The 15,169-nt window shown below is 44.1% G+C and overlaps 1 protein-coding gene across 1 annotated transcript in view; it reads left to right on the top strand.

The window, feature by feature from the left end:
- LOXHD1 (lipoxygenase homology domains 1) overlaps nucleotides 1-15,169 on the top strand; it is a 134,545-nt gene that overhangs the window by 106,362 nt on the left and 13,014 nt on the right. Inside the window, exons 35-36 of the mRNA XM_009278427.1 lie at nucleotides 3,402-3,579; nucleotides 9,226-9,411. Coding sequence (XP_009276702.1) covers nucleotides 3,402-3,579; nucleotides 9,226-9,411 — 364 coding nt within the window. The remainder of the gene's footprint in view (nucleotides 1-3,401; nucleotides 3,580-9,225; nucleotides 9,412-15,169) is intronic.

Raw genomic sequence — 15,169 nt, 5'->3', positions numbered from 1 at the left:
GTAGATGAGGCGCTTAGGGACATGGTTTAGTGGGCATGGTGGTGGGTTGACGGTTGGACTCGATGATCTTAGAGGTCTTTTCCAACCTCAATGATTCTATGATTCTATGAAATGATTCTATGATTCTATGATATTTGCTCAGCTACAAGGCAAATTATCAACATTTTATTCATATGTACCGTTCCTGCTTCCCGCTTCCTTTTCATTTCTATAGGTGTTCTACAGCCCAGTTAAAACCTATGCATAATTAGTGATAACGTTTGAGCTTAAAAGCACGCAGGATGTCCGCAGCGAGTTCTAGGTATCCTAAAAAACAGTTTAGATGCAATGTAAAGCAGCAGTCTCATTGCCAAGCGGTAGCTAATTTTTCTGAGAGGAACAGACAGAAAATAAAAATAGCCTCAGCTTGGCTCCCTGAGATGACTTTCTTGACCCTCATGATCCAAACCAAAATCCTGCATCATCCTGTATGTGTGCAACAACCACAAACATCTCCTTGTAGGGTGGGATTCATTTTGTGCTATCTAAGTCACTGAAAAAGTTGTGTTTAGCTTTCACCGCTTCTACCAAACTATTTAGGCCTCCTCTGTAGTCAGCAGAGCGAGCGATCTGAGAGAGGGAGAGATGCCTTGAATGGCAGTTTACCTGCCCCCAGCTTGGGTGGGATGCGTTGCTTCCCTGGTGATACCCAGCTCTGACCACGGACCATAGGGAGGGCCAACACGATGTGCTTGGGCTGGATGCCCGATGTTTAGGCGGTTCACGCTAGGCAAGGTAGGCAACGTGCCCACGTTGTGACTGAGCAATCAGCCTGCCACAGGTTTCCTGCTGCCTCCATGTCCCTTGCTGTGATCTCCCCTGAGCAAACGAAGCTCGTAAAATGAATCTCTTGCTCCTGTCTGCTCCTATCTGGAGCACCATCCCAGAACGAGATAGCAGAGGCTGCTCGCTCTGTCTGTGCTAACTGCTTACATGAAGCTGCATAGGGATGAACTCACCCACCCTGGGTGAGGGGCTGGGGATGGAAAGAGAGGGCATTTTGCTCTGGCGCTTTTAGGAGCCAGACAGTTTTTCCCAGACAGCATCTGGAGCGTTGGGCATGGGCTGGTTATTTGTGAGAGGTCTGATCTCTCTGTCTGCGAGTGCACTCCAGCTGGCAGCTCTAATCTGCTTCTAACCCCCGCTGCTTTCCTGACATTTCCCTGCAAGCTTTGCTCAGGACATTTTGCTACTAACAGTGTCGCTGTCATGTCCAAGCAGGGCAGAGGTAGAGCTGGCTGAACCTTTTCCAGCAAAGTGTTTATGCACCAAGGGGGGGGGAAAAAGGCATTTTCAGTCAACCCGAGATTACTCGTGATTCAAATTTGCGAATTTAAGCCAGAGAAAAGTTTCTAGGTTGGACTCCTAAGAGGATGTAGACATCATTCACACATCCTTGAGAGAGGAGACTTCCTTCTGGTCTGTACCCCAGCAGAGAGGGCACCAGCTGGGGTGGTGGAGACCTGATTTCTGCTTGGTTCAAAGCAAGGATTTGATTCAACATCTCTTGACTCACACAGCAATTTTCTGACCACAAAGTAATAGTGTCACCGGCTGTGAATAAGCAGCTTTTTAGAAAAGTGGGACAGCCTCAACAGCCCAAAAATGTCCTGTACCTCTGGGATGAAGGTGCTGTGTTACAGATCCCTGTTTAACATCAGGCAGAAAGAAAACCCCAGATGAGTGTCCTACCCAAGGAACAGTACAATGCACAAATAGCACGGCTACTGCTTCAGACTCGGTGTAGCTACTGGCCTCTTTAAAATCATTTCTTATAACCTGGAGCAATGTTCTTCTTTTGAACTGCTAAAGGCTCCGGCAAAGCTTGGTTGGGGTCAACAGAAGTGCATGGACTGGGACACATGAGTTTGAGGACAGAATTTGAGCATATTTTATCTCAAGATAAGTTTTATAAGTTTCTTAGACTGATATATGAGAGTGCAGTGGAAGGTCACTAAGATAGTCAAGGGGCTGAAGCATATGGCATACTAGGAAAGGCTAAGGTAAATGGAGTTTTTAAGCCTTGAGAAGAAAAGGCTAAGGGGGAATCTAATTGCAGTCTTCTGCTGCTTAAAGGGAGGTTAGAGAGACCATCGATCCAGTCTCTTCTCAGAGGTGAACAGTGAAAGGGAATGGGGCAATGGACACAAGTCGCAGCAAGGAAAATCCTGATCGGATATAAGGAAAAAATATCTTCCCAATGAGACTGATGCAGCCCTAGGATGGAGGGAAACTCCGCCCTTGAAGATTTTCAAAACTCAGTTGGACATGGCCTTGCAGTTAGGCCTGCTTGGAGCAGGAGGTGGGACTAGACACCTCCAGGTGTCCCTTTTAATTTAACATTTTCCACGACTCCATGATTTGTTTCTTCCTAATATCAAGTCACACTTCTCTGGCGCATCTGGGCTCATGTTTCCATGGCCTTTGCAGAGACGTGCCTTGCAAGACACTGTTTCTTGATGCACTCCTTCACTTGGGTATGGTCTCTGTTTCTGTTAGATAGTAACAAAAATGGTAATTTGCAGCCCTGTCTCCTCCCTTCCCTCCAACTCCCCCCATTTAGTGGGAATTTACTGCTAGGTTTTTGCTGTAGGCATGTGTCATGCCTTTCTCGCAGTAAACTGGTGGCCCACTGAGCCCACATTCAACAGGACACATAAAGGTGGGTGTTTTATTAGGTGTTTGTCGGAGTAACTCACTGGCTTGTTCTAAACAGGTTCCTATTCTGTTCTTATCACCACAGCATCTGAGCTCCTTCCCGTGACACATTAGACAGTGTGACTAATATCTGTTGCATACTGTTTGTTCTGTCACCTTTTCCCAGAGGGAGAAGAGTGTGAAGCATTAAGTTTTGCTGGCCTAATTTTATCTTGTGCATTGCTTTAACTTGCTTGGGGTCGGTTTGCACATCTCTACAATGATTGCTGCGTGTTTGCACAGAGGAGGCGGGCAAAAGAAAGATACTGTGTACTTCAAGGAGAGGTAGTGAGGTTTTCAATAACTCTCTGTTACTTCTTCTTTAGATTTAATTCCATACTGGCTTCCAGGAAAGGTCTGACTCTCTTAGAGATGAGCTTTGTCCGTAACTTATGTCAGAGGAGCAAATTTCTTCCTATTCTTTACCCCATGCATGAAAAGGTCCAATATTATGAAGACCATTTCTCAGGACAAGTCACCACAGCAAATATTGTCCATAGCAGAGAGTTCCATTCAGCCCAGAAGAGCTCAGTACAGGTTTGAAGCTATGACCGAGCTCTACCCATGTCCTACCACACTGCACTTTATAGGCTTGATCTTTGCCCTCGTTCAAATGGCAGTTGAAGTTTAGCTGAAGTTTTTTCCCTTATTTTGGCTCTTCACAGATCGTCCTGAAGAACCTGACTAATCAAGAAGTGGCCACATTTACCTATGGTGAATGGCTGTCAAAGCTGAAAAATGCCAAGGGAAGTCTTGTGTGTGAGATGCCAGCTGTGATAAATGATGAGCAGATGATGGAGGACACGACATACACTCTTCAGGTTAAAACCAGTGATATTGGAGGCAAGTCCATGGTGGATATTTTATGACTTTTCTAGTATGAAGTTTGATTTTGTTTAATTTGAAATTAGATTTAAAAAAGCATAATTTAGCCCTACTATGCTGGAACACCTCCATTTTGGCTGGCTGTTCATCATGACTGTTATGCTGTGGGATTCATCCCGATCTGAGCCCTGGGCATAAAATATTTAGACACAAAGCCTAGATTTGACTGCTCGCTGCTTCCTCTGAAGACACCTTAACAGAAGCTATTGCCAGACCATGTTACAATGGTCAGGAACCCCCTTTTTTGTTTTTGGTCAGGTCAGGTCCATCCACGTAGGATGGAAAAAAGGCTACGGTCAAAGCTGGTGGGCTCCAGGTTTTCAGTCAGCACTATCGACTTTGGCCAAAGAGAGGAGCAATAATTCACCCTCCTTTTCAAAGTGTTTTGAGACCATTTATCTCAGGCCGTGAAAAACCATCCCTAAATGCACACCAGATAGAAGAGGTGGAACAGAGTATAAAGAAAGCTGCAGATCTTCAAAAGCCAAGAAATGGGATTTCTATGGCATTTCCTGGGATCACTGCCTCTTTTCATGAGAACTTCTGTCAGGCTGCTGAATGAAAGCTGCAACCACATACAAGCTGCCTCGTGCCAAAATGGGGCAAGTTAGACGTTATCTTGCAGACACCTTGTTTGAAAGATTGACCCTCAAAGGGGATTCTGCCACACCAGTGCACATAACCACCTCCTGATCTACCTCTCTGGCAAGTTAGACGTTATCTTGCAGACACCTTGTTTGAAAGATTGACCCTCAAAGGGGATTCTGCCACACCAGTGCACATAACCACCTCCTGATCTCTACCTCTCTTTCTTTTTTCTTTTTTCTTTTTTTTTTCTGGATTTACCAGTGGTAATTTATGCAGCTTGTGAGGTTTGATCTGAGAATATCAAAATCCCCCTGGCAGAATGTCTTCGTGCCACCTCACCATTTTTTATTTATCTGCTCTGTCTGCTGCTTGACTGAAAAACATGTAGTGAAATATAAAAAACAAAAGAGAGAGAGGAAGATTTGTTTATGTATCTGGCAATCCATCTAGTATAATGATAGATCTTTCTGTGACCTTTTTGTGAAATCCAGCCCTAACTCACAAAGGCGATGGAAATAATAGAAGCAGGAGGAGAATAGAAGATGACAGCAACAGCAGACAGATCTGCCCTTCCTATTGAACGAAGGATGATGGGTATTAATGATAAAACTTTTTATTTCATTATGAACAGCGACAACCAGTAGGAAAGAGCAGATTACAGAGAGGTTTCAGAGAGTCTGTTTATGATTAGATCACACAGCGCACTGACATAATGCTGAACTTTATCCAGCTTATCTAAAGAGGGTACAAGTCATGAACTATCTCCCCTCTTTGATCGTTATGTATTCCACAATTACTCCTGGTTGGACCAATTCAGGAAGAAAGACATTTTATCCTTGATGGTTAGTTTAAACATGTTATATCATCTCCTGCCACACTGACATTGTCTAGGGACGGCAATGCTCCACAATGAATAGAATCAGACGTGTTTATTTCTAGGTATAAAGTTTTTCTCTGCAATAGCTTTCAACTTTCCAGTGCATCAGAGGCACACTGAAAAAAAAAGAAAATTCAGCTCACCTATTTGTCGCTCTCCAAAAAATTACACTTCTGGTCTTAGTTTCTTCTAGTCTAGACTGTCTCTGGTCAATTCACAGGGGAGAGGAGTCTTAATCAGTGGTCTGGATCATCCTCTGGAGGGTCTCTGTCACTCTCTCTTCATCAGATTCAGACAGAGCCAGCACAATTAAGTTAGGCTAGATGGTTAAAGTTAGGGAAAACGAATCCCACAGAAAATGTCCTGCAGCGAACAAGAAAGCATCAGCCATTTCCTCCCCACCATACACACATATTTAACAACAGTCCTGTTTTATTTTTTTCCTCAAAGAAACCTTTGAGTTACAGTTTGGCTTTCCAGAAGTCATTCAGTTGGATGATCGTGTAACATACAGAGTTTGCATCAGGGAAAGGTCAAACCTCCTCTCTTTCAAAGGTCAAATCCACAGGCCATCAGAAGTACCTCAGAAGGCAGCTCTCAGAGTACACACAGATAAGGGGAAAAGGGGTTATTACAGCAGACACGTCCCAAGTCAGATGGGGAAACTTTGGTTAAAACCAACATCTTGTTTTACTTTTGATCTTATAAGAGAAGTAACTCACGAGCTCATTTTCTTCAAGGTATGACCCACAGACACAGCTGCAGTAGAGCCGGATCACCTGATGGCTCTTTCTGTGGCATAAAAATGTCCTCGCCTGTTAATTTTGATTTACGTAGACTTTCTGTATTCTACATGCAGGCATCGTATACATGGTAATGCAATAAAGATGGAGAAAGAATAAATACTGCTTTCTCATTTTCCAAGCATTAATGAAGCAGGAGGTTTTTATCTCTGCTGTTATAAGATTAATTAGTATGTTGTCAGCTCAGCTACAGCCTACAAATTACATAATTTAAGGCAGTTGGTGTCATTTCCTAGTGCCTTATCCAAGTCTCTGTTAAGTCAAAAGAAGGACATTCAGAAGGCTGGCTTCAGAAGGCTGTGACTCAAGCCCACAGTTTGTTTAAAAATGATGCAGCTGCTCAATACGAATCATAAAATCATAGACATTTTGGTTGGAAAGAGCTTCTGGAGGTTATTTCATCCATCTTCCTGCTCAAAGGACCGTTGCCAGCACTAGGTCAGATCAGTCAAGGCTCTGCCCAGCCAAGCGTTTGACACCTCCAGGGATGGTGGTACCACCTCCACCTCCCCAGGCACCTGATCCAGATCTGTACCATTTTCCTAAGAATTTTTTTTTTTTCCTGATGCCCAACCTGAATGTCCCCAGCAATTTGTGGCTCCCTGGGGCATGGTCTGACAACTCCACAGCACATGACCCTGTCATCGTTACCACCTTCCCTCCATGTGATCACAGGGCCCCTTGTTCACCTGCCCCAGCTCATCTCCCTTGGCCTTTCCTCACGGTCATGTGCCCCAGCTCCTGTCCATCTTGGCAACCATCTGCTGAGCCTTCCTCAGTGTCTTGACATGACCCAAGGATTCAAACTGGCAGCATGGTCTAAGTGTGGGCTTCTCAGTGCTGAGCGAAGGAGATAAGATCTTCCCTTCAGCTGCTGGCCATGATCCTCCTGATGTAGCCCAATATGCAGTTTGCATTGAAAACTGAGAACTTGCTGTTAGCTTAGATTCAACCTGAATATGAATGTTACTGCTATAACCTCTGGGTCTTCTTCAACTCCCCAGCACGTACGTGTGCAGGGTTTATTCCACCCCAGACGCAGAACTTTGCATTTCTCCTTGCTGAACTTCATGGGATTTCTGCTTGCCCAGACCTCGAGTTTCTTAAGGCCCACCTGGGTTGAAACTCTGCCCTTCAGCATGTCAGTCACTCCCCCAAATTTAATGTCATCCGGAAATCTGCTCAGGATGCACTCTGTCATTTTTTAGGGTGTCGATGACAAAGTTCAGTGCTGCAGACCCCGGTATCGACCCATGAACTATTGCACTCATTGCCAGTTAAGGCCTGTGCAACCACAGTACCCTCATCTCTTCATTTATCAAATCTGTTACAGTTCCTAAATGTGCCTGACAGTTTCCTGGAATTAACAACCACAACAAAAATATCAGAGAGAGACCCAAATAGGTGAAATGTACATTGATTCAGCGATTCCTGTTCTTTTCTTGCCCATCTCCCGCTAATTGCTTGTGAGGGAAATGTCACGGCATGAGGCTTCTTCCTGCGGGGAAGGTTTTGCTAAGAAACAGTTGGTTCTGTGCTTTTTGAGACCTTGCATTAATTGGGAGCCTGCTCCTTGTAAGGAAATGGACTTTAGTTTGCTTTGTTCCTCACCTCAGCAAGCTTTAGGGTCATAAAAGGTACTGCCAGATAAACTGCCTGAATCCCTGATGCTTTCTCTTCCTTCTTAAGTCCTTCCCAGGGAACGGCTGAAAATTAGCCCCAATTTAACATAGGCAATTTTTTCAAGTGGACACCAAATGTTGCTTTGCCTTTTCTCTGTTCGACTCTTTTTCTCCTCTTTTTTTCCTTCTTTTAATGTCTTTTTCAGTCCTCCTTATAGAAGAGTTGTGATTTCTTCCTAATTTCTGTATTCAAATAATTATCCCGAAGAAGTGGTAGCTTTCTCGGAAAGTTTTCTGTCCCCCCGACTTTGTCCCTGCATTGTGTTGTGAATGGAGCTGTGGGAAATACTGTCGGTGTGGTCCAAAGTGGATTTACGATCCTCTTGTGTAAGAAATGGCTTGGCAGGCGGTTAGAGTTTTCAAAGCTGGGCTATCTAACCGAGGGCAGCAGATGCTGACTTTCTTTGTAAGACAGATTTGGGTTTGATGATCTCATTTTCATTTTCCACAATTCAAAGGCTTTGGTTCTGACACAGCAATGAATGTCTGCCCACACGGAATCAAATTTCTTCCTATGAATCTGCTTTTTTATTATGGCATCAAAAAAAAAAAAAAAAGCAATAATTTTGGTCAAATTATAAATAGTGCCAGGTAAAATCGTTGTAACACCTTCAGCTAAAACGTTTGTAAGGGCACTGCAGGTGATGGTTTGGCCTTAAGCTCTCCAAAAGTCAGGAAAATTTCTGCAGCAAAATATGGGCAGTCATGGGCATATGAAATTCAGTATCAGGTAATAAAGATCATCTTAGAAATTACTCTTTTCCTAACATATACATAAGAAGAGGTGGGAGTTGCTGGGGCAAACTGTTGTACAAGAAACTAGGACTTTTTCTATTAACGCAGCGTGGCAATATTTTGAGAAACAGGATTATAGAAAGAAGACTTATGGGAGGGGGAAATGAGCCACAAGATGCCAGAGTGGTTTGGTTGATGATCTGCACTTTTCTTTCAAATCCCTGTGCCGTACGACACAGGGAGAGCAGCACGAGACAGACCCCAGCTAAAGTGTCCTGGGTGCCACAGGACAGCTTGGAGGAGGTTGTGGGACTGCAGAAGGAGACCACAGTGTGGAAAAGAGACTGTGGCCCAGTGGGAAGCCCAGGACAATGTGTACTAATACTTTGACTATAGCTAGAAAAGTTAAAGTATGTTCTTAACTCTTCCATAGATTGCTGAATGTTGCTGGGTAAGTCATCTATAGCTAGAAAAGTTAAAGTATGTTCTTTAATGCTCTTCCATAGATTGCTGGATGTTGCTGGGTAAGTCACGTTGCTTCCCAAATGGGAATGACGACACTGACATCCTCTGCAAAGCGACGCGATGCACAGTGCTCCATCCGGAGCAGATACTCTTGCTTCCTTTTAGTACTGCTATCACCACGGTCACCATACCTCGAATGCAAGGGCGAAGCGTTCCAGCTGTATTTGGGGGACGGACTGGAAGGGCTGGCTTGTTAGCTACCATGGGGTGTCCTCTTTGCAGGACCCTGCACAATTTCACTGAAATTTGTTGGCTGTGCCCAGAGAAACCTGATCATCACTGCAGCCTCTTCCAGCCTGCCTTTGCTGCCTCCATTTCCATGGAATTGGAGGCTGGGTGTCAGCCCTACGCGGCAGGCTAGCTTGTGACGATGTGCCTTGCTCTCTCTCTCCAGGAGCAGGCACCGACGCCAACGTGTTCTTAATCCTGTTTGGGGAGAATGGGGACAGCGGGACCCTGGCTCTGAAGGAGTCCAACAAGTCTAACAAGTTTGAGAGGAACCAGATGGACGAATTCAACTTCTCGGACATGCTGAGCCTGGGAGATCTCTGCAAAGTGCGGATCTGGCACGACAACAAAGGTCAGGGCAGTGACTTGGGGGGGGGGAGAGGTCAGGACAATGTTGTCACTCGAGGAAACACATGATCCTCCGTGGATAATTACCAATCCTTGGTAATCCCAAGGATTTTACCTGGATCCTGTGTCCCAGCTTGCCTGTCTAGACATATCCCCTTCATGCAGGAGACCGTCTCCCCACGTGCTGGTGTAGTATCTGCTCTAATGGGTCCCCAGCTTCAGTCAGAGCTTACAGCCACCACTGCAGCACAGATAACGACAGCTCCTCCAAAGCAAAGCCATCCAGCCTGTTATCCCAACACACCAGCTCTATTAATGCAATACCTTTTTCACCGGCTAGTATGGCACTTTCCTGGCAATTTAATGCTATCAGCCTGACATTGACACACGGGGTAATGCAGCCTGGCATAACATAGTGGGCTTTAGAAGATAGAAATAAAGATCTGTGTCTGTCTTTATTAAAATCACTATATCAGACAGTGAGTGTGATCTCTCCTTGCTGTGAGAGATTCTGACATTTCCCTGCTGCTGGACACACGAACTGCTTTCACAAACAGCAAAGCAGCACTGCTGTAGTCATTTGTATTGTTATTCAGGTACCAAGCAGCATCTTGTAACAAATGCATCACTCACACTGCTGTGATGACACCTCATCCCATCCCACCTTCATCTAAAAGAGATGATCTTGCATTAACAATGACTTGCTCGCTAATGGCAGGCCCTTGCTGCAGCCCAAAGGTGAAGCTTGATGGTTCCCATAGACCCACCTGGGTCAGTAGGAACAAGGGTGTTCGGGCAGTAGTATTTATCGAAGTCCTGGGAGGAATGGCGGCAGAACTACCCAGTCATTACCTCGGGGTACTGAGGCAGCTGGTTTATGGCTGGGCTGGGGTTATATGTCAGTATGGGCATGGTGGTGTTGGGTTGACGGTTGGACTCGGTGATCTTAGAGGTCTTTTCCAACCTCAATGATTCTATGATTCTATGATTCTATGGCCATCACCTTCTTGACTTCTGGCTGGGCTGGGGTTATATGTCAGTATGGCCATCACCTTCTTGACTTTTCCAAGTTGTGGCAGTTGGGGAAAGCTGCATCTCATGCGATATTAATAAAAGATGCTACCTCTGGATCGGACTCTCCCACCGTAAGTTTGTCTCTGTATTGTTATTTAAAAAAAAAAAAAAAAAAAGAGAGAGAAATCTGTTGTGAAATACGGGAAATGTGACCATCCACCTAATCTGGCTTCATGATTGTTTGTTCCCAGCCACTGCAGGCTTCAGGCTCATATTTATCACTCCCACAACAGAGGACAATTTAGTTGTTCAAGCTCTGTAACATCATGTTATATAGCTGGTGCTGAATGCAGTGAGGGAGACCATTTTACCTGATTTTAGTTGCCAAAACACTTATTCCTCGAATCTGTGGTTTAGATGCTGAAATGGAACGGGCTATCAAAATACCCACTGGAGTTTTAGCTCAGCAAACAGGCTTCTTTGCAGTTGCAAGGGTGGTTTGGATGTCCTTCGGAGAGCAGCAAGAAATCAACGTGGACTTGCAGATTTGTTTTCAAATACATTACCAGCTAAAATGTCTACAAAGAGAACATTTTCCTTAAGAGGCATCGTGGCTCCCCGGTGATCGGTCGTGCTAACAGAATGAAATATATCCACCAGATCAGAGCTGATCCTTAGGGCTCAGGCACGCGAACAGCCTGGGATGTAAGAAGATAAGAACTGCGTCAGACCGAGAGCCTGTCGAGCCCAGCAGCTGTTTCCAACAGCAGCATCATTGGGTGCCTGAGGAAGAGAAGGAACTGAGCGAGCACATGTAATCCTTCCCTAATCCTCTGCATCTTACTAGGCATAGCTCAGACCACCTCCTGAACTGGATATAATTTTTGTCCATTAAGTAACTTTCAGTGAATTTTCTCATTCAAGTGCTTGTCCAGACTCCCCAGGAGACATTTAGCACCTACAGCATCCCGTGGCAATGAGACCCACGGGTCTACACTCTGCTGCGTGATAAGCAAATCCTGTTAATCTAGGCAGTTTTGCTGCCTCTTCCTTCACGAGTGATCACGCTTCACCTTCTCCCTGCCACTGATGATGATGTTGATACAGGTTGGAGAGCTACCACATTGCAGCTGAGCTATGGTAATTGCTATCTGCACGCTCTTGGTTAGTGGCAAAGAGAAGTAACGGAGTTTAGCTTTAGGCTAAGCAGTAAATAGGCTCAATTCGTTTAAATTTGCTGTGGGCTAAGAGCACATACCCAGATAGCCACAAGTCAGCTAAAATAGTAAACCATGTGCCTAGAACCTGAACAAATACTTCATATTTATGAATATAAATGCACATTGCAACCTCATATTCTCTTTCCTTATTTCCCTCTTATCACTGGTTTCTATTTATAAATAATAGTTAACAGGGCTTCTACCAGACCTGGCTGACTGCAGGGTTAAGCCTTGAACAAACAACATGCTCAGGTTTTGTTCAGCAAAAATGTACTTGTTTTTCCCCCCAGAAAGAAGGACAACTGTAGTTTAAACCATAACATATGTTGTCTTCATTGTTCTTGCATTAGTCATGTGAAAGGCATATCCTATCTAAAACTTCACACAATGCAGCATGACAGTTTGTTGGGTGGGTAGAGTATTTATTACTGCTGGGATCCCAGGCTATAGCTATCCTTTGCATATATGCCTGTTTTCTCGATATAATTTATATAAATTGGCTGTGCCACTGGTTGGAAATTCCTGGCTCTCTTTTTTGGAAAGGAGTAGTGGGGTCAGGGGTAGAGGGTCGTGCATGTTTTTTGTCAGATGCTTGGGGGACTTTGGATATTAAACAAAAATGTGCTTGTATTTACCATTACTTTGAGGCATCAGATGTTGATCATTCTTTCCCTAGGTTTCTTTTTTTCTTTTTTGGACTAAAGGGTTCTTTGCCAATGGTCTGTGGAAGACTCAGCCTCACACTGGCCTACCCCATCGCTCCTCACATGCTGAAGACTTGGAACATGGATGATGTTCTTTTCCTAATTTTCTTAATAATCATAATAATGATTATTAAGAATGACAGCATCAGCCTGTTTTGACTCACATTAGGTGCCTTTAGCACCTATGGGCTAGTTAAGGGAACTACTAACCATCACAAGGCTTCTTTTTCTTTCAGACATCACCTGCTCCCAGCAAGAAGTCAACCAACCTGTCCCTATTTCAGAATAAAAAACATTTAAATGGCTTGCCCAAAGTGGTTACCTTGCCATGAAGTCCAGCTGAGCATCCGTTTCCACCAGCAAAGTTTTGCTGCGGTGGCTTTGCTCCCAGTTGACATCCCGCTTTTGTTTATCCTTTCACTGAAATTTGACTGCAGTGGGGTGTTCAGAGTTGAAGAGGCAGTAACTGCAATGGCAAAGACTGTCAGAAGGTCTTTAAATTGCAAACACTGCGTTTGCCTCCTCTGGAAAAGCATGTCAGTTTTATGGTCCCACTTTAATGCTTTTAAATGACGTTTTCCCCACAAAAACTGCTGAGCGGCATCTCTGTATGAGATGTAAAGGAGGAATGAAGCCCCCATCTAATGCCTCTGACTTCAGTAAAATTGATTAGGGAGGAAGTCGGCATCTCATTCGAAAACAGGCAGTTTAGAAACTTCACAACTGTAATTTCAAGGAACTTGTTCCTGTTTTTTTAGATGTTTAGAGCTCACCAGCGAGAGTCTGGTAACAATGAATTGCTGTGAATGAAATTTAGTTTTAAGTTTTGCTCCATGTCTTTTTATCTTGCCCCTGTTTATTTTCAGATACTGATGTTCGACCTAATATATTTAGACTCCCTGAGCAAATTTAATCGTTTCCAGACTCCCCATCTCCTGATCTCAGATAGGCACTATGTATTTTCTCATATCTCAGTTCATTTACTTCTACATTTATGCAAGATCAGTATCTGTAGGTCTGTAGAAATGCTGGCTTTCTAAATATAGGCCTCAATTTTTTCTCTGATTTCAGGACTAAATCACCATTCTGGAAGAATGGCTTAAAGTTTCTCAGTATCTCAGTAATGGAATTATTTACCTAGAAAAAGCTTTTTTTCACTTTTTTTTTTTTTTGGTTGCCTTTTTCTCCTTGCAACAAGGAGATATGGGAAATCTGGATTTAGCTCCCTCATCTGCCTGAGTAAATTTGAACCCAGATGATAAGCTGTCTTTCTAAAGTCATTAATTTCAGATTCTTGATTATCTCAGTTGCCATCAGCCAAGGGGAGCCAGGAAGCGTCTAATTATGGATGAACCAGACTTCTCTGTGTTATTATAGGAGCAGAGACAGAAGTAAATAACAAGGTTATGCAGCCCAATTTCTTCTTTGCCTCAACAGGGCCCTTCTCCCAATTACACCAACTGCTATGACATTCTCTAATTGAGTTTTAAATAGCCTAACTGCCCCAGTGACTCCTTTTGGGTGACTCTTCCAGTGGAGAAAGTATCTTATTCCCCTTTCTTGATCTGGACCCAAGTCAAAAACATCAGTATACCCTTGTTTTTCCTTTTCTTTCTCTGAAGGAACTACCTTTCTAAGAAGCAGTATCTTGGATCAGATCTGAAATTGCCCAGGCCTTGAACTCGCAGCACACGGCTTTTCCAGAGATACGTTTCTACAATTCACGGACACGATTCCAAGCCTTTTGGGCACTGGTAGACCATAAATTATTAAAAGAAACCTAAAGATCTGCCTTTTTAGCCCTTTGTAAGGATTTGCTCAGCTATCAGACTTGAGAAGGGCTTTTCTAAGCCCTCTTCTCAGCGCTTGACTGTTGCCTCATAAACTCTGTTGATCCGTGGGGCAGATTTGTTGAGTAGTTTCTGCGTTAAATAAAAAGTGAGAGGAAGAGAATTAGCTGTGTAAAACTGCCCAAGGAGAGGAGGGTCCACCATCCCCCCTGTTTTGTTGATGGCTCAGTACAGAGGAAGACAACGTCAACGCCTGCATCTTTCTGGATGGATTGAAGTCAACACCTTAGACAAGGCACAAATGGGCATGCAAGCTGCAGACCTGTGTAGCATCCCAACAACCGTGCCTTGGCTGCTTAGTCCTTCAGATTGCCCATATCTGGCCTCAGCCCCTCGGGAGACCCCACCACTGACCTGCAGAGCCCTCCTCACATGCCATGCACCTTCCTCTCTCTTCAATGGTAGGTCTTCTCCTTACGCTCAACAGTCCTATCACAAAGATGTGCTACAGGCATTACAGAGCAAGCAGAAGACACTGCAAACATCTCAAAGTCCAGAGTTGACATAAAGTAGAAAAAAAAAAAGATGTAAGCAAATAAATCAACAGACTTGGAGAGAAGACGAAGACTTCAGTATTGACCTTGCTCGGTCATTCATTTCTTCCCAATCCCCTGTAACTGCAGAACCCTTCACTACAGAGTGGAAAGAGCCCAAAAGGCCAGATATAGCTGTAGAATTATCAATTCTGTAAAAGTTTCTCTTTTCTACAAGCCTCCTGACCTCCTCTTGGGGACAAGTTATCCTGCACCCTTGTTAAATGCTTTTGCATCAAGTATGCCTCAATAAAACACAAAATACGCTTCAATCACAAGAATATCATCTGAGAAACTGTTATATCTTCACTCTGAGATGTTAAGTGTTTTTGCACAGGAGTAGTTTATCTGTAAGATGGGGGGGAGGGGGTTGTCTGAGAGTAATTTATGGGTGGTTTTGACCTGAGTCAAATCCTGGACTGAACAAGTTGATAGACAACA

Source organism: Aptenodytes forsteri, unplaced genomic scaffold (genome assembly GCF_000699145.1).
Source record: "Aptenodytes forsteri isolate BGI_AS27 unplaced genomic scaffold, ASM69914v1 Scaffold178, whole genome shotgun sequence".
NCBI lineage: Eukaryota > Metazoa > Chordata > Aves > Sphenisciformes > Spheniscidae > Aptenodytes > Aptenodytes forsteri.
The sequence above is the reverse complement of the archived record's forward strand: the minus strand, read 5'-3'. Positions and strand labels throughout refer to the sequence as shown.